The sequence below is a fragment of the Cebus imitator genome, unplaced genomic scaffold (genome assembly GCF_001604975.1).
Source record: "Cebus imitator isolate Cc_AM_T3 unplaced genomic scaffold, Cebus_imitator-1.0 Scaffold68, whole genome shotgun sequence".
NCBI lineage: Eukaryota > Metazoa > Chordata > Mammalia > Primates > Cebidae > Cebus > Cebus imitator.
In genome coordinates, this window is record NW_016107383.1 from 4,187,714 (window position 1) to 4,206,861 (window position 19,148).

Sequence of the window (19,148 nt, forward strand, 5' to 3'; positions counted from 1 at the left end):
AAGTGACTCTGGAAGCAGTAAGATCTAGCTGGGTGGTGGCTTTCCAGAAAGTGGAAAGGAGGTGTGTGGGGAAAGGAGGGAGGAGGAGTGTGGCTCTGCCCTGGGGCTGGGGATGAGGAGGCAGGCAGAGCTTGCCTGCCTTAGTAACATGTGAATTAACTATGAGACGCCCCCAAGGTTCATTCAAGTAGGGTGGTGATGCTTTCCAGCAGTGGCACTGCAGATGATTTTTACCAATCCGCCAGGATGCTGGAATGTGTGCAGGAAATGTGCCTGTACATCTTCAAGCTGGGCCCCTGCTGGGAGTGTGAAATGTCCAATATCCCTGCCAGGGTAACCCCAGGACAAGATAGAAGATGTCCCTTGTCCCCTCATGAGTTTCTCCCTTCTCCAAACCCTAACATCCATATGCTACACCTTAGGCAGGCAGGGCCAGCCCTAGCCCTAGACTACTCCCTTCACCTGAACCCACAGACCAAGTCATTCTAGATACCGATCCATCAAGAATAGCTAGCACTACAGGCCCACACCACAGAATCAGAAAACTTACCTTTCATCTAGGTTTAAACTGACATGCATCATGAAAATGCACTAGAAATCAGAGTTAGCAACAAATAACAGAAATCAAATGCTAACCTAAAGAAGATTCTGTCTCTCTGGAGCCCTGGAGGAAATTGCTAAAGTCAGTAGACAAGTTTTCAAATGGAGATTTTACTCTGAAGACCACCAATCTATTTTATTAATCATACAGTTTTCAAAAAAGTTATAAAACACATTACTTCTTTTTCTATGTTCTTAAACAATGGACAGTGAACACAAATGATATCTCAGAGTCAATACTGTACTGTGTTCTAGCTCATCAAATATCCACAGAAGCTGTGCTTGGTGACCGGCAGGGCAGTAGGTGCTGGACTTGGAAGCACATTCATTCCTGAGGAGCGTGTACAACACATTCTTCGGCATTGAGCCAGCTGTTCTTAAACTGCCATGCTTCTTTACTTCTTCTGGGCATTATATTTTATAATTTTCTGGCCCACTTCCTTATATTTGGGTTACCAGCTGTCATTTCTTCCCAGAACTATCTGCAAGAATCCCTCTCTCATTTTTAAATTTACTGCTTCTAATCTACTGTAGGTTGAGAAACCAGATTACCTAACAGGCAAGAATTGTCTCTCTAAAGCAATATTAAATAAATTCTAGGTGAGAAACCCAAGTGATACTCTATAAATCAATCATCCTGTTGTTTGTGAGTGTGTGGTCTTTATGACATCAGTTCCAGCTGTTCAAAACCAGTAAGGTACTGTGGTGAAAAACGCAGGTTCAAAAGTCAGAGGGCCTCGGTTCCTCTGCTAGGCGCGTGCTCTTAGGCAAACCACTTTTAAAGACTGACTGCTTTGGTTTCTTCATCTGTAAAATGGAGGTAAAATGAGTATCCTCCTGCTAGGTGGACATAAAGATTAAAGAAGATACTCCCCACTATCCTGCTCATAGGATGCCCTCAAATATGAGTTGCTCTTGCTGTTATCAGCTCGGGTCAAATATGTACATGCCAACAGGATATGGCTTCAACACCTCGTGCCACAGCCAACTTCCCCTAACCACAGTCCTCTGTTCCAGGAAGCAACTTTGGGCTGTTTCTTCCAAAAGGATGACCACCAATTAAATCAAGAGTGGCAATGTTTCACTGACCAGGTCACCACCATACCCAAGACGTGGCCTCATATGAATGGCTCTCCCCAGAAGGAGCAATGCTCACTAGAAAAGTCAATCTGACTAGTCTCCCCCAGGCCCTGGATTGGGAAAAACTGGCCAGTGGTTGGCAGACACACACAGGGCCAGAGGTGCTGGGCAAGCAAGACATGAAGGCATAGAGCAAGAACAAAGGCGCCTGTCCCAGGTATTGTGGTGGGTCCTGAGAACTTACTAGAGCAGTTTCAGTTCAGTTTCTGTTCCATGTCCCCTCACAATAAATCCCAAAACTTAAGGCAGCCCAAGTGATTTTCTGTTCTTTGCAAGCTAAGGGCCTGCAGAACCAGCCAAGGGAGGCTACCCGGTAGCTGAGTTCCACTTATACAAGGTGTTCCTCCAAATGTCACCCTTGACTGGTAAGGACTTAAAAGTCAGCTGGAAAAGAGATCACCTGCATTATTAGAGCAGTCAACCAGGGAACCTGTCAGGGGAGTGTCTGACTGTCCCAGGGACCCCCCTCAACTGCTTCTACTCCTACCCCACGACACATGCAAGCCCCAGCCTGAAGACCCCTGTAGGTCTGTATAGAAACAATGGTTGGACTTCCGGGGCACCTACTACAATTTCCTGAGGACTTAAGTATCAAAGCGGAGATAAGTTATTGCTGTGGCTTAGATAAGAAGAGCTGTTTCAAAACTAAATGAACCTCTATTGTTAATTAGAAAATGACAGGAAGATGAGTTTGATAATACCATCACCCTGTAAAGCAGATTAACGTTTACAAGGTACAGCCTCACACATGTCACCTCATTTGATCCTGTTAACAACTCTATGAGACCAGTATTATGATCTCCATTTCCAGATGTGGAAACTGAGGCTGGGAAGTTAAAAACCTAGTCCAGGAATTTTTGGGGATCAGCTACTTTTGTGGTGCAGGGTCACAGGTTCTCCCTTCTAAAGGGCTTCACAGAAGACAAAAGCATAGACAAAAAGAGGCTGTGTAGCCCCACAAATGCCTTTGTTTGCTATCTATTTTTAAATCACTTAGAATAATGCCTCCTGTACACTTAGAATCCCAGGCCTTACTTAGATGCCCAGAGGTCAAAGCGACCTGTCCAAATTTACCTCCTATGGTCCATGGAGTCAACAACCAAACAGAAAATAGGAACAAATGCCTTGATAAACTGAATACAATGAGCTAGAAGGGTGACATCTACCTAGGTAAGGCCTGCAGATTCCGAAATCCCAGGCAAGGGTATGTGCACAGTGCGTGGACAGAAGTCTAAGGACGCCTGCTCAGTTAGAGACCAGGGAGGATTTTGGCTGGAGCAAAAACAAAACTTCAAAGGGAACAGAGAAGTGGAGCTTCAAAGGCCCCCTGGCAGGACCAATTAACACCTACAAATGTTTATCTAGGCAGTCATTTAATGACAGCTATTTCACTAAATGGATGTTCACCTTAAAACAGCTACAGCCCTGAATGGGACTGGAGTCTGGAGTAGGGAGGACAGGACAGGAAGTTCTGTATTGTTTTTAGAGAGAGAGAGAGAGAGAGAGACCCTAAAAACACACAACAAGGTGAAACTCATCACAGACCATTTCTAATGGGGGGAAAAAAAAACAAGATAAATATATAAGAAAGCTGGGTGTGGTAGCTCATGCCTGTTGTAATCCCAGCACTTTGGGAGGCCGAGGCAGGCAGATCACCTGAGGTCTGAAATTCGAGACCAGCCTGGCCTACATGGTGGAACCCCCATCTCTACTAAAAATACAAAAATTACCCGGGCGTGGTGGCGCACACCTGTAATCCCACCTATTCGAGAGGCTGAGGCAGGAGAATCCCTTGAACCCAGGAGGTGGAGGTTGTAGTAAGCTGGGATCACGTCACTGCACTCCACCCTGGGTAACAGAGCGAGACTATGTCTCAAGAAAAGTAATACTAACAATAAAGAAATCAAAATATGTAAGAAAATGTAAATGGTTAAACAAACTCTGGTCCAGCCATGGTTTAGAGGAAAAAAAAAATCACATGTTAAAAATCCTATTTTCAAAACTATTTCGAATAGAAAAATGCTGTTGGATAATGTTAGGGAAAGAAACAACATCCAAAACTATATTTAAAGGCTGACTTCAACTTTACAAAACTAACAGACTAGAATGGTAAGGTGAATAGGCCGAAGTTTGTTTTGGTTGCCAAAGTAGCCCCAGCTCCAACACATGTGTGTCCAGCACAAACAAGAAAATGTGTTGAATTCATTATTTACTCACCATTAATTAAATAATAATTAATTTATCTATCCACGGTACTTGGATATGCAGAGACAGAGCCATATAAGCATATATTTGTGCTAGAACAGACTGACTACCTCAAAGTTTACCAATAGTGGCTAGCACTTATAACTGAAGTAGGAGGGCCAGGCGCGGTGGCTTACACCTGTAATCCCAGCCCTTTCAGAGGCCAAGGCGGGCAAATCACAAAGTCAGGAGACTGAAACCATCCTGGCTAACATGGTGAAACCCCAGCTCTACTAAAAGTACAAAAAATTAGCGGGGTGTGGTGGCACGCACCTGTAGTCCCAGCTACTGGAAGGCTGAGGCAGAAGAATTGCTTGAACCCGGGAGGCAGAGGGTGCAGTGAGCCAAGAGCGTGCCACTGCACTCCAGTCTGAACTACAGAGAGAGACTCCATCTCAAAAAAAAAAAAAAAATAGAATTAGGAAAGAAATTTAATTACATATTCCGGTCTTCTGTATTTTCCCAATCTTCCACAAAGGCTATGTATACCTTCTTTTCTCTCTTTTTTTTTCTTCTGGAAGCCAAGGTCTTGCTCAGTCATCCAGGGTGGAGTGCAGTGGTACCATCATTGGTCACTGCAGCCTCAGTGTCCTGGACTCATGCAATCCTCCCACCTCAGTCTCCCAAGCAGCTGGGACTACAGGTGTGCATGACCATGCACAGCTAATTTTTGTTTATCCTTAGTAAAGATAAGATCCTGCTATGTTACCCAGGCTAGTATGATCTAGAACTCCTGGGCTCAAGCAGTCTTCCACCTTGGCCTCCCAAAGTGCTAGAATTACAGGCATGAACTGTGCTCAGCCTGTATATAATGTTTATAATTTTTTAAGCACTGTTTTTCTTTTAAAGAGCCTTAGGCCCTGGAGGCACTGAGTGTGATATATTCCAGAGACAGATTATTCCCATAACCCTTTCATTTCTATTCTATTGGATCACAACATCTACCTGGGGCAGCAGCATTCACTCTGAGCCCCATCCACCTGCAGCAACATCTCCAGGGTTCGCTTTCACTTTCAATCAAAGAGGGACACCCTGCCAGATGCTATCAGTAGGAGAAAGGTCATGCAGGTAGATTACTAATCAGCTTCCTCATCTTTCTTAGAAGAACCCTAGGAGAGAATTACAAGCAGAATCTACGTAGAAAAAATTGCAATGCCTCTTCAACAGAAGAGTTCAAAGAGCTCAGTGCTCAAAGGTCGGAATTAGGGGCCATCTTTATAACATCTCTGAGCCTAACTTTTTCCTCGGGAAACATATTCATAAAGTAAAGCAATGGAAAAAAAGGTCAATATACAAACACGCGACTCGTGATTCACTTGTTAAAAATTAATATGTAACAGGTAGAAACTCTGTTTGATTCTTTAAGGGTGGTAACATTCTGCAGAAGAGAAGGGACTTTGGAATCTAAGTACCCTGGTAGGAACTCTGCCATTTACTCACTAGATGTGACACTGAGCTTGTTACTTTACTATCTCAGGGGCCTACATTCTAATGTGTAAAATAAGGATATAATCTAACTCGCACTGTTGTTGAAAGGTTATATGAACAAATGAGAGTAAATTCAAATAACGGGCACTCAACAAATCTTCTAGTTTGGAGGGAATCCCTGTTTATTACTGGAACTTGGTCAAGATGGAAGAGCTTTTAAATACAAACAACTGCAGGTTGAATATCCATTATCTGAAATGAATGCTAGTTATCCCTTATCTAAAGAAAGTTAATTTAGCACAACCTGAAGCCGTACAAGTTCCATGTAGGGGGCTGGCACACCTGTTCTGATGACTCAGCCACTGTGTACGACATTCACATCATGACCCCGAGAGACAAAAAAGCCCACTATTTTTTCTTCCAGAGAGTAAAGGAAGCACTAGGTAATTATTACAGTGCAACAGTGACTTCTCAAACACCTTGTTCAGAAAACACCTTGTTTCAAATACACAACTTCAGGCTGAGAAGGACTTGGCCTAAAATGCTTGAAACGCTTGAGATCAAAAGTGTTTCAAATTTTGGGTTTTTTCAGGTTTTGAGATATCCGCATTGTATACTTAGAGTTGGGCATTCCTAATTCAGAAATCTGAAATCCAAAATGCTCATGTTGGTGGTCAAAAGTTTCAGATTTTGGAGCACTTCAAACCTTTGGATTAGGGAGGATCAGCCTGTAGTAATAACTACAATAAGCTCATGGAAACATAAGCTTCCGTGTTGATGTTTGAACGTGAAACAGGTCCAGAAGCCTGCAGAAGCCAATGACCACTTTGTCTCACCTGGTTCATTCTGAATACGCGGTGCTGCAAAGTGAATGCAGTGAGGTAGCAATGAATATTCTTTTCTCGGTAAAAAGAACAGAGATCCTGGAGTCAGAAAAGCTGGGTTTTAGTCTCAGTTCAGCATAGCCTCAGGCCACCCACCTTACCACCTTTTTCCTCCGTTTACACACCGGCAACACAGCCTGAGAAGACATTTTGAAGACAGTTGTGAGCAAGGCGGCCAGGCCCTACCAAGCACAACTTCTGCTGAGACATTGGCATATTAAAGGTCACTATTGGCAGGTATTTCCAGCACTGTGTTCTGGGAAGGCAGATCGCCAGGCCTTCTGACAGTATGAACCATCACCACCTGCAGGTGTGGCATCACCCCTTTTGCCATCCAAAGCTGCTGTCACAGTCAGGGGGACCAAAAGTTGCCTCCTATTGGCAGGACCTGCCCAAACCTTAGTAGCAAGCCACTTTTTTGTAGCGTAAACTCCTGAAGGCCCGTAGCTTAGGTCACAGGCTCCACTGGAAACCCTCACTTGTTAGGCTGAATCCAGTAATAATACAAATGTCCCTAAAAGTAGCAATTAACACTCCAACCCTTATTCAGGGATTCCTTGTGATTGAGGCTCTCGGGTGCGCTCCAGAAAGCAGGTTTAGAAAAAGGCGAGAAAGGAAAGAGAGGAGAGAACCAGCATCTCAGTGTCAGAAGACAAACAAGCCAACTTCATAATTTTCCACAGGGCTGGCCCTACCTTATTTTTTAACTTTGTTAATTTGGTTTATTTTAGAAATGCTTTTGTACAACTGTGGGGAGAAAGGCGCTAATATTTTACATTTAAAACCTGAGAATCTCAATTCCCACCTGTCATTTTGGAGAAGGAAAACATTCATCTAAGGTTCACTGCTGGATCAGGAACTTGATCAAGGTGTCTGCTAACACAGTTTGAGATAATGAGGAAGAAAAGATAAAAGCATTTAGCATTATGACTTGTCCTGTGCATAGTTTCTTTTTGCTATAAGTGCACAGAATTCAACTTATTGTTCAGTCAATGCACAGCCTATTCTCTAAACCCCTTAGGGCCAAATTGAAAGGTTCAAAAAACTCCTAGACTAAACAGCTCCACAGACCTACCCAACTAAGCAAACAGGCAAAATGTAAACTCCCAGAGCAAGTGTTTGTAAGTCTGAGGATGCCCTCAGCAGGAGGTGTGCGTGCGTCAGCCCCTGAAACCATATGACAAATTGTGAATATGCTTTTATTTATTTACTTATCATTTATTTTTACAAAAGTGTCCTCCAAGTTTTCATCAGATTACTGAAGTATTCTACGAGAAATCCCATAGTAAACATCATTAATGAGAATCTCCTCGTGGCTGGTGAATTTTCAAGGGTGCCTGAGAGTAGAAATGAATCAAGGCAAAATTCAGGGGCCTGCATTCTAGTGCTACCCTTGTCACTAAACAGTTTTCTGGCCTTAGCAAATCCCTGAAACATTCTGTTCCTCAGTGTCTACATCTGTAAAAATCAGGATGTTGGAAGCCAAATGATCTCTTACCTTCAAGACCCTTAAAGACATCAGAATTGTGAGGTACAGCATTAGCAAACAAGAAAAAGGAAAATATCAAAAAGATGTGCACACTATCTTCCCTGTTCCCAGAAAAGCTTTAAATATTCACTCTTGCTTTCCTTTTAAAGGGGGCCGAAGATAGAAGCCACCTCTTCTTTCCCTCTCTTTCTTCTATTTCAAATACCTGAACCTAAAGTTTCACAATAATGCCCTTTGTAGGGACATGAACTATGAAGTTCATGTAAAAATACAGTAATTCTGTGAGGATGCATAAGCAGCTGAAAGAACATAAAATAGAATTTCTCTAAAGCATCATTACAAATCATCTAATTACTGCAGTGATTTTAGCTGGCATCATCCATGTGCGTTAAAATATATAACTGATTAAAAAATACGGGTATCATAAAAATTGATATTTTAATACATTCCTGGATGTCTGGGTCAAAAAAATGACAAAAGAAATTTATTTCCTATTAGAAATGTCATTTTCCTTCATTCCATGTAGCTCTCCCATACCTTTGTAATCAATGTCTAATTTTCACAAAGGCACAGGTGAGACAGAAGTCCTTGCTCATTTAGCACTAAATCTTTACTGACACATAATGTTCTCTTTCACCAAAAGCAACAATTTGTTTAGCTGATACATTTGTATATACTCTATAGTATTCTAACTTTATCATGATACCATAAATTTTTGATGTAATCATCAGACCCCATAAAGTCTGCTCCAGAGGAAACTTACAGGTGATTGCTTGAGGGAGCAAATTAAATTAAAGCTTTTTTTCCCCCACATACACGTGCTAATAAATTAGATGAAAATTGATTGTGTTTTTATAAGCTATTACCAAGTAAGTGCTTAGAGAACCCCTGAAGCAGTCTAAAACCCACTCGACAAAACCCAAACTAATGCTCAAGGTGACTAATCAGAAGTCACACCATGAGTCAGTATGAGAAGCCAAACTTACATAGATCACATCTACAAACCTAACTTCAATATAGCTGCCTCCTAAGGGGCCAGAGAGACTGGCTAGAGAGACTTGACTTGAGTAGTTCCACATCTCACATTATCTAAGGCTATCTTCCAGAAAGCACCAATATAAGTAGCACAGTAGTTGCTCTTCCGCCAGAGCACAACACACGTTGCTTGCTCTGCTAGCATATCTCCAAATTTAAGAGTTCTTGCTTCATCTTCATGTGTTACAAAGGCAATAATAAAAGGCAATAAAGTTTGTAAGCACCATTTCTCAAAGACAAATAATTCTGCTAACACACTGAGAGAAATGAGTCAAAACTCAGGTATACCAGGTGAGTGAATGTAAACCTTTTGCAGCACCATCCCGGGCTGTCATGCAAGTTTAGGGCTGCAAGGTATGCAAAAGGGGAACATAATGAAAATCCAGACGTGTCCCTCCTAAAGAGATCCCTGCTTGGGAGACAGAACAAACTTGCTTCTCTACTAAACACCACTTTTCTCATCAGACCCAGTCTTGAGGTCTTGACCCCTTGTGGTCTTTAAACATAAACCAAAGTGTGGGTGTCATATTTCTTGGCCCGATCACAAAGAGGTAAAAAATTAAATTTAATTGGTAAACACTAAAGTTTTAAAGAAACCAACCCCTCCCTTCCTTCATTGCTGATCTCTAGAAAACGTTTCCATTCCACAGAAAACGTAGAAACTTTATTTTAGGAACATAAGGATAAGAAATATTGTTCCCTTGGATGGAGGGTATTTTCCAAATAAATGTATAATTCAAATTTCCTTAGCTGAAATCTCAGCTTTAGCCCCTTTAGAAGGATTAAGAATATAGTGATCCTTCCACAGCATTCTGTGAGACTGCTTTAGAAGACCCAGAAAGGTTAGACTTCATCTCGAGTTACTCCACCATAAACCAGACAAAGAAATTCCTGAAAGGCAATAAGCATTTTTTTCTTACAAGCACCCACAGAAATAGGTCAATGTAAATGTCGTATAAACAAAGCAGTTCATTACTAACCATAGTTTAGATGTCTTTTATGAGAAAATTGTAATCCATTGCAACTACACATTCACACATAACTGCCCCTGAATGAGAGGAAACTATGGATTCATAATTGATCCTAGTCTCCGGCTTTTCTTATGCCTGAAAAGCAAAAGGTATCCGGGGTTGAAAGCAGAATCTGAGTGCCTGATACTTTCTCCTTCACTCTCTATGATCAAGTCTTGGAGGACTTTAATTTCCCTTCCAATCACTCCTATAGAGGCCCTAGTGTCTGAGAAAATGCACAGACAACAATCAAACCTTTCATTTCAAGGCCAGTTTCCCACCATACCCCTTCCTGTTCCAATCAGGTTTGTGAAGCCTTTCCCCTATTCTGCATTTCATGAATCAATTGCAAAATCTGCCAGCCTCTGCCAGTTCCTCTTGTACTCAGCTGAGAGGTTCCCCTTCCTTCCCTGGGTAGCACAAGGCTGCTCTGGCTTTTAACTGGCGTAACGTGGAAATGCACTGTAGGAACTCACTAACTCTTCCACACTCCGATATAAGTGAGAGTCTGGGCGGCAACCCCACCTACTAGGCAACTGGTCCACCAAGCTCAGGGTAAAGCAGATTTGTGGAATCTAGCTTTGACTCCAAATCCCGTGTCAGTTACTGTCACTGGGAAGGAAAAAGGAAGAGTGAAAAGGGCTACAAAGTAACCAACTCAGTCACTTAGCAACTGGACAAAACTTGCCTCACTACAGAGGGTAAGGAGGCATCTCACACCCATTCAAAGAGTAACAGTCTACAATTTATATGCAAATAGATAAAGACAAAAGAGAATGGGAAATCTAAATTAGCAACTGGAGTTCAGACAGTGGGACTGAGGCCCAGATTAAAAAACAGTTTCTCCTAGGAAAGAGACAGGACATGTACAGAAATGAATGAATGAATAAATGAATGAATGAATGAATGAATGAGTGCATGCATGCATGCAAAGCCACAGACCCAACAAGTTTACAGTCTCCCTTTATAAAAGTCAATGCCATGGGGGAGAGAGGAAAGGGCCACACAGTTAGATAAAATTTAAACACTTCCACAGCTAACATGAATTACAGGCTTACAGAAAATGTGAAGTTGTGAAAACTCCTGGGAAAGTAGGTACCCCCACTCACCAGAAAAGCAAACAAAAGCATCACTCTTGGTGGTAAGTCTCTGGACTTTTGGTAGATCACAGCCTCTTTGGGTCTCTAAACACCCTCAGAAACACCCTCCAATACCCATGCCTGAAATGCAGTTACTAAACTTGGATCAAAACCCTACTTTTAGCAGGAGACACTCCGCCCTGAAGGTTTTCTAAGCAAGAGGGAGACACTGTCATCTACTTGGCTCGGGAAGGTGCTCCAGGCTTTTCAGTTTGCCCGAGGAGCTCCAACTCTCCCAGCCTCTAGCTGCACACCTGAACCGGATTTGCTCAATTCCAGGCTCAAAGTGAGAAGAGGACTGAGGGCTCATCCGCCCCCACCCCATCCCCCAACTTCACACCTGGACCAAGGCAGGCAGGGCCCAAGGCTGACTCGCAAAGACACGCCAGCCCAGACACTTACTTTTCATACTCGGTGTTGTCTCTGTCACAGCGAGAATCCTTGTGCTTTTGCCAGTCTTTGCCATGCTTGCAGGTGGTGAGGAGCACAACGTCCTCCCCGTTATGGACGTGATATAAGGCATTCCTGGTGTCTGACCCTATCCCTGTCAGGTACCTCTTCCCCTTGAATACCAGCATGTACTTCCTGAGAGGAGGGATAGTGTTGAACTTCAAAAACCCTCTCTCCCCTCCTGTCCTGGGGTGATCCTTAGAAAAGAGGGGAATAGAAACATCAAAGTTGGGTCGGAAGTTTTCGGTACTGATGCTGGCTTTGGCCAGCATCGCCTGGCCGATGTCAAACCCCACGTCCTCGGTGTAGTCAGGCCAAGTGCCGGAATATAAATTAAAAATTAAATGATTCCTACCATTGTTCCACAAGTGGAGACTCTGCACTTTGGATCTCAAATTGTGCACATACTGAGGTGACAACTGGTCTCTGTCTAAAGTATCCAGACTCAGGACAAAGAGGCACGCCTGGCTGGGGTCCGAGGTATAGAACCTGGAGCCCTCGATGGCCGCTAGAATGTTTTGGTAACTTTCGGCGATTTTCTCCCCTTTTTGCTGCGGGTATACGTAGACTTTGAAGCCGTTTTTCTTGCAAAGGGCGAAATCGAAGCAGGACTCCATGCGGCACTTCTTGCCTTTGTAGATGCTCGAGTTGGCATCTCGCTTCTGCCGGGGGGAAATGTGCACGCTGGAATCCTCGTTTTCCAATTGATCCCAAGGAACGAAGGGGCGCAGAGCGTCCGGGAAGCGGGGCCAGAAACGATCCGGACTGGGGTGGTGCAAGCCATTCCGACCGCTGTGCTCCTCTCTCCGGCTGTGGCTCCTCGATGCCCTAAACTGCAAGCCTCCGAAATAAAACAAAAGGGCGAGACAAGAGCCAGCTGAGAGCAGGATGAAATAGCGTTTTTTGGCCTGCATGTGTCCTGCCTGGGTCAAGAGGATTGTAAATAAACACAAGAATCACCCAAGTTTCCCAATCAACACTTTCAGCTCCAGTCCGCCATCTTCCCGCCTGTAAAGACTTCAAACTCTCCGCTCCCACCTTCTCTGGATGCCTTTCCCCAAGCCGTGGACTGATCCAGCGCATGTGGGCGATTTCTTTAACTTTCTCCCCTTCGGTCTTTCATCTTCGGGTTGCACGATGCACGGGAGAGAGCGGGGCTGAATATTTCGCACCCAGGGCGGGCGAGCAGCGGACTGTAATTTTCTTGCATGCAACAAGACGGAGGAAAAGAAAGAGAGAGGGGAGGAAAAAAAAAAAAAAAAGCTCCCGATACCCAATCAATGGCAAGGCGAAGTGATTGCCTTGCCTCTCGGATTCCTCTCGGCAGCGTGGAAAACGAGCCCCGGGAAGGCAACTTCAACTCATCCACCACTCCGTGCAGAGCACTCCGGTTCCCACGAGTCGGCCGATCCCGGGTTCAGCCGGCTAGTGCATCCTGCAGCTGGGGCGCCGTAACCTCACAAATCCCTGCATCTCTCTTTATTCCCTTCTGCAGCGGCTCCAAGACTCCGGCGGTGTTTACTCCTGCGCTCGCGGGGCCGGCCCCCGGGGCGCACGGCGGCCCGGGCTGGAGGCGGCAGCGGCTGCGGCGGCGCTGGGTGGCGGTGGCGGCGGCGGCGGCGCCTCCTCCCCGCGGGCAGTGCCGGCCCCGAGCGGCGCTTCGCAGGCCCCCGCGCGATCGCTGCCGACCGCCGCGTTCGGTCGCCGAATGTTACCCGGTTCTGAATGTTACACTTACACATTCCATTCCCGACACGACAGCGCTGACCTCATCCATCCACGCAGCCCGCGCTGCCATTGGCCGAGCGTCACGTCCGGGGGGGGCGGTGCTTCCGCTGCGCCCATTCATAACCCCCGGCCGCGGGCTGAGGCGCCGGCGCGGCGTCGGGGGCGCGGGGGACGCGGGGAGCCGGGGCTTCCCGGGCTGCGTGCGGCTGGCGGGCGGGCGGGCTGGTGGAGCGCGGGGCGGCCCGGGGCGAGTCCCGTGGCCCCGCGACGCGCCCAGGCCAGGATGTCGGTCTGCGCAGTGCCGGGGACCGGAGGCGCCTGCGGAAACGAGGCGGCCCGGGAAGGAGGAACCGGCGGGGGCCCCGTGCTTCGCGGCCCCGGGCGCCTTGGAGAATCCGGTCTCCTGGGCTGCCTGCCGGAACGCCTAGAGAAGGATGCTTTGAAAGTGCGAAGCAGGGAGGAAAGAAAGACTTGGTAGAAAGCGACTGCCGATCCGAAAGCTGCCTCTCCCAACCCTCCGTCCACTCTCCGAGACCCAGCTAAGCATTAAAGCAGTCTCCCCTTACTCCTCCCTTACAAAGCACATCTTTTTCTTAAACCAAGGAGACACCCCAGTCCCCAACAATAAAGAGGAATTATTACAATCAAGAGGAATTGTTGCAATTCTTCGTGCCTGCCTCTGTGTGCTAGGAGTATAAGACAGCTATCCTAAATCCTCATTATCTACTTAGGCAGCCTTGCCTGAACCCCCTCTGTCTATTGTGAAGAAAGCTTCCAAGAGATCCAATCAGAGAAAAAAGATTTTCTAATGGCTGCAGAGAAATCAGTTAACAAGCTTGCCCCAGTCCTCAGAGCAATGTTATTCTCTTGGTGGTGGCAGTGGTGGTGGTGGTGGAAGGAAGGATGACTGGTAGAATTGCAAACTGTCCCAGCTATAGAAGGGAAACTTATATCAGGAAAGTGACCTTATTTACAGTTAGTGCCAAATGGTTGGACCTTCCTTCGTTAACCTCCCAACTCCCTGACCCCAAGCTCCTGCCACCCCCAGTGGAAGAACTTCATTGGATAACTCAGGTAACTGACCAGCAGTCTGGCTAAAGATCCTCCAGGTCCACAAAGATGTGCTAAATTCCCAAACCGAATCTCTGGTCAAAGCCAAACTCCCTGGCCTCAGAGCCTGAATACTGCTTTACAGAGAACACCTCCCACCGTCTGGCCTAGCTGAAGTCTCGGGGTTAGGGCAAGCTGGACAGTTGCCTAGGGCAGCCCGCTGTTTAGTGATTGCTTATTATGGGAGTGACTGAGGCTAGAAGCAGACATTTCCCGGCTTCCCTTAGGCTGCAAAAACCCCAGCGGGGTGTGGATGAAGGGCAGGGTTATAACACGGCAATGTGAAATGATACAGTGGAAAGTTTTAGACCTCTGTTGTTTCAGATTTGTTTTACTAAAGCGGGGAAGGGGCGTGGGTGGGACATTACTGTACATTCCTGAAACCTCTCCCTATTGCTGACCTGCCAAAGATGAGACAGCTTTTCCAGATTTGACTTGTACCCCCTGCACAATGTAGAGAGGCCTGGGGCAGAAATGAGGATTCAGTCATCTTCCAAATACAGTGACGATGATGCAGATAAAGGTAGTGATTGAAACCACATGTGATCCAAAGCTTCCCCCAGCCCAAGTTACTAAGAACAACCGTTCAAGGCAAGAGGCCTTCTCTTCTGATTATCTCAGCCCTGTGGAAGTGGGGCTGTGGGACTAGAGGTCCTCTATATCTTTTTTTTTCTTTTAAGACGGAGTCTGACTCTGTCACCCAGGCTGGAGTGCCTTGGTGGCGGGCTCTCAGCTTACTACAACCTCCGCCTCCCGAGTTTCAGCGATTCTCCTCTCTTAGCCTCCCGAGTAGCTGGGATTACAGGTGTACACCACCATCACTGGGCTAATTTTTTGTAGAGACAGGGTTTTGCAGTGTTGGCCAGACTGGTCTCGAACTCCTGATCTCAAGTGATCTGCCTGCCTTGGCCTCTCAAAGTGCCAGGATTACAGTGTGAGCCACCTTGTCCGGTCCCTCTATGTCTGACCGGTTGTTTTGCATGACCTTAGGGGGAGCTAGCTACCCTTCTTGCACTTTTGTGTTCTGTTTATGTTTTGGCATGTGCTTCATACCTTTCTTGCCTAATTATGGCTAATTTCTTTATCCCAGGCCCCAGTGTTACCCATCTCTACATGTACTTCCCAAAGTATTGCATACTGTGAGAAAATCTTTGGTACTGAACATTAGAGAAAACTTGGGTTCAGCCCCCAGTTCTGCCACTTACTAGTGCCTTGGGCATGTCGCTTAATTTCAGTGGACCTCATTTGAAAAATCAGGATAATAATAGCTTTCTTGCCAGCCTTTTTTTTTTTTTTTTTTTAGCAGACTCTTGCTCTGTCACCCAGGCTGGAATGCAGTGGTGTGGTCTCAGCTTATGCTACACCCTCCACCTCCCAGGTTCAAGTGATTATCCCACTTCGGCCTCCTGAGTTGCTGGGATTACAGGCACCCACCACCATGCCCGGCTAATTTTTGTATTTTTAGTAGGGACGGGGTTTTGCCATGTTGTTGGCCAGGCTGATCTCGAACTACTAACCTCAAGTGATCTGCCCACCTCGGCCTCCCAGAGTGCTGGGATTACAGGCATGTGCCACTGTGCCTGGCCTCAATTTGTAAACTGTAAATTGATCTACATGTGTAACACTATTAGCCTAAGTTCCGCATTTCAAAATCCAACTAGAATCTTAAAAGTAGCCTCTCTAATGGCATCATCATTTCATCTCCTCTGTTTTGTTTTTTCCTAACCCTTCTCATCAGCTGAAATATCTTCTATTTACTTGCTTGTTAACTGTTTCTTCATGGTAAGGAAGAAACAGTTCAACAATCACTTGAACCTGGGAGGAAGCTCCTGCAAGCAGAACTGTTCGTCCTATTCACTCCTTTATCCCAAATGCCAGGAGCAGTTCCTGGCACTTAGGTGAAGCTCAATCACTGATTTAAATGAATGAATGAATGACTTACTAAAATTTAGCTTCACCATAGCACTCGTACACACATGAAAGATCTCATAAGTACAAACAACAAAAGCAAAAATAAACAAGTGGAATACATCAAACTAACAATCTTCTGCAGTTAGTAAAGGAAACAATCAACAAATGAAAAGGCAGCCAACAAAAGGAAAGGAAATATTTGCAAACCAAACATCTGATATGGGGTTAATATCCAAAATATACAAGGAACTCACACAACTGAATAGCAAAAAAACAAAACAAAAAATTTAAAATGGACAAAGGACCTAAACAGACATTTTTCAAAAAAGACATTCAAACGGCCAATGGGTATACGAAAAGGTATTCAACAATGTTAATCATCAGGGAAATGCAAATTAAAACCACAGTGAGATATCACCTCACACCTATTAGAGTGGCTATTATCAGAAAGACAAAAGATAACAAATGTTTGGGACAATATGAAGAAAAGAGAACGCTTGCACACTGTTGGTGGGACGGTAAATTCATATGGCCATTGTAGAAAATGATAGGGAAATTCTCAAAAACTTAAAAGCATAATTACCATATCATCCAGCAATCTTACTTCTGGGTATATATCAGAAGGAAATGAAATCAACATGTGAAAGAGATGGCTGCACTCTCATGTTCACTACAGTGTTATTCGCAATAATCAATACATGGCAACAACCTAAATGTCTGTTAATTGATGAATGAATAAAGAAAATGTGGTATATACATACAATGGAATATTATTCAGCCACAAGTAGCAGGAAATCCTACCGTTTGAGACAACAGGGATGAACCACCTCATGCTGAGTGAAAGAAGCCAGATAGCCAGAAAGGCAAATACTGCACTTCTGCGTGGATCTGACCTACATGTGGAACCTAAAAAAGTCAAATTCACAGAAGCAGAGAGTATAATGGTGGTTGCCGTGGTCTGAGAGCTTGGAGCAATCGGTATATGTTAGTCAAAGAATATAAAACATTCAGTTGTAAAATGAGAAAGTTCTGGGAATCTAACCTACAGCATAGTGACTGACTGGTTAATAATGCTATATTGTATACTTGGAATTTGCTAAGACAGTAGATCTTAAGTGGATCTCTCACCACACACACACACACATACATACACACACACACAATGATAACTATGTATCATGACAGATGGGTTAATTAGCTTGATAATAGCAATCATTTTGCAATGTATACATACATCAAATTATGTTGTACATCGTAAATGTATATGCAATTTTTATTTGTCATTCATGTCCCAGTAAATCTGAGAAAATTTTTCTTTTTTTTTTAAAGGCCGCTTGGTAGTCCTCAAAGCAAGACAGTCTGTGGTTTGAAGTGGAAATATTACTAACCAGGATTATCTTAACAGAGGGCAAGTTGGTCCTTTGTAAATTTTTTAACAATGATGTGTTTGAGCCAGGCATGGTAGCTTATGCTTGTAATCCCAGCACTTTGGGAGGCCGACACAGGTGGATCACCTGAGGTCAGGAGTTCAAGACCAGCCTGGCCAACACAGTGAAACCCATCTCTACTAAAAATACACAACTTAGCCGGCGTGGTGGCACGCACCTGTAGTCCCAGTTACTTGGGAGGCTGATGCAGGACAATCGTTGAACCTGGGAGGCGGAAGTTGCAGTGAGCCGAGATCGCGCCACTGCACTCCAGCGTGGGTGACAGAGCAAGATTCCATCTCAAAAACAAAAACAAAAACAGAACACACTGATGTGTTTCAAATCATGTAACTACTCTGGTCAAAGCCCTCAAGGGATCTCAGTCTCTCTACTAAGGGATAAAGCCTTTTCAATTACCTACAAGGTCCTGCAGGATTTTTCTTAATTGTCCCCCACCTCCCCTCACCACATCGTCTCACCCCATTTCCTGCCCACATCTCTCTCCCTCCCTCCTGATCTACTCGCTGTGCTCCAGCCAGGCTGGTGACCTCGTTATTTCTCATGCATGGCAACCATGTCCCTGCCTCAGGGCCCTTGCACACACTTGTCTCTGCCCATCTGCATCCCAGTCCACCTAGCACCCTCCCTCACTTCCTTCAAGTCTGTCCTCATATGCTGCCTTCTTTAAGGCTTCTTTAACCGCCCTAAATAAAACAGCAGCAACCCTCCCATTTTCCCATCCCCTCACCCTCTTTTTCTTCTTAGCACCAATCAGCACCTGACATTCTTTATATTGGCTTGTTCATTTATTATTTATCTGTTGCATCTAGAATGTGAGTTCCATGGCGCAAGGACTTGGTCATTTTGTTCAGTGTTACATCCTCAGCAGTTACAATAGTGTCTGTCACGAAATAAACACTGTGGAACTAATTAATTAATCTGATCCCGTTGTCTGTAGGGCAAATAAGAGAATATTCAAGGCTAGAGTTCTATCATACACATGCACAGACACACACACACACATACACACACACACACACACAGCTAAAGTAGCCCAAGCATTCAAGCCTTGCTTAGTTTCCTTTTCCAGGTGTACTTTTTCCCCGAGGGCTATGTGTGGCACAAAAGATTCCAGAAAATGTAGGCTTTTGCCTTGACCCCATCACTTGCTCTATAACCTTGAGTAAGTCAATTCACTTCCCTAAGCTTTCGTTTCTCATTGGTAAAACCAAGAGTAACTGTAATATATAGCATGCTTAGCTATAAGCATGTAAGTTACTGTAAGCGTGTGAGTTACTGTAAGAATCAAATGAGAACAAACTAATACGAGAAAAATTTTGCAGTCCTCAATGTACATGGCAGGTGCAAGATTTGATCATCATACTCCTGGACAAATGCGGACCCAAGTACATGAGATGAGACGATGTTTGCAAGTTGACCGCATTAAATACATGGAATATCGCCCACACACATTGGTTTCCAGATTCTTTGCAGATTCTGGAATGGCGATTGACTATTATAAACCAACAGAAAAAGGGAAAACGGAAAAATAG

At 44.8% G+C, this 19,148-nt stretch overlaps 2 protein-coding genes across 2 annotated transcripts in view; one reads left to right on the forward strand and one right to left on the reverse strand.

Annotated features, from left to right (window-relative positions):
* The window catches only part of EXT1 (exostosin glycosyltransferase 1), a 314,862-nt gene extending 301,869 nt beyond the window's left edge, over positions 1 to 12,993 (reverse strand). The window contains exon 1 of the mRNA XM_017530683.2: positions 11,372 to 12,993. Coding sequence (XP_017386172.1) covers positions 11,372 to 12,333 — 962 coding nt within the window. The 5' untranslated portion in view covers positions 12,334 to 12,993. The remainder of the gene's footprint in view (positions 1 to 11,371) is intronic.
* On the forward strand, positions 12,593 to 13,575 carry LOC108305916 (bcl-2-binding component 3, isoforms 3/4-like). The gene has a single exon (XM_017530684.2). It carries the CDS (start codon positions 12,628 to 12,630, stop codon positions 13,573 to 13,575), a length of 948 nt encoding a protein of 315 aa, XP_017386173.1. The 5' UTR covers positions 12,593 to 12,627.
* The last annotated feature ends 5,573 nt before the right edge of the window (positions 13,576 to 19,148 follow it).

What these genes read in the sequence shown, in the direction of transcription:
- LOC108305916 (XM_017530684.2), top strand. Translation starts at nt 12,628, where the DNA reads ATGCAACAAGACGGAGGAAAAGAAAGAGAGAGGGGAGGAAAAAAAAAA.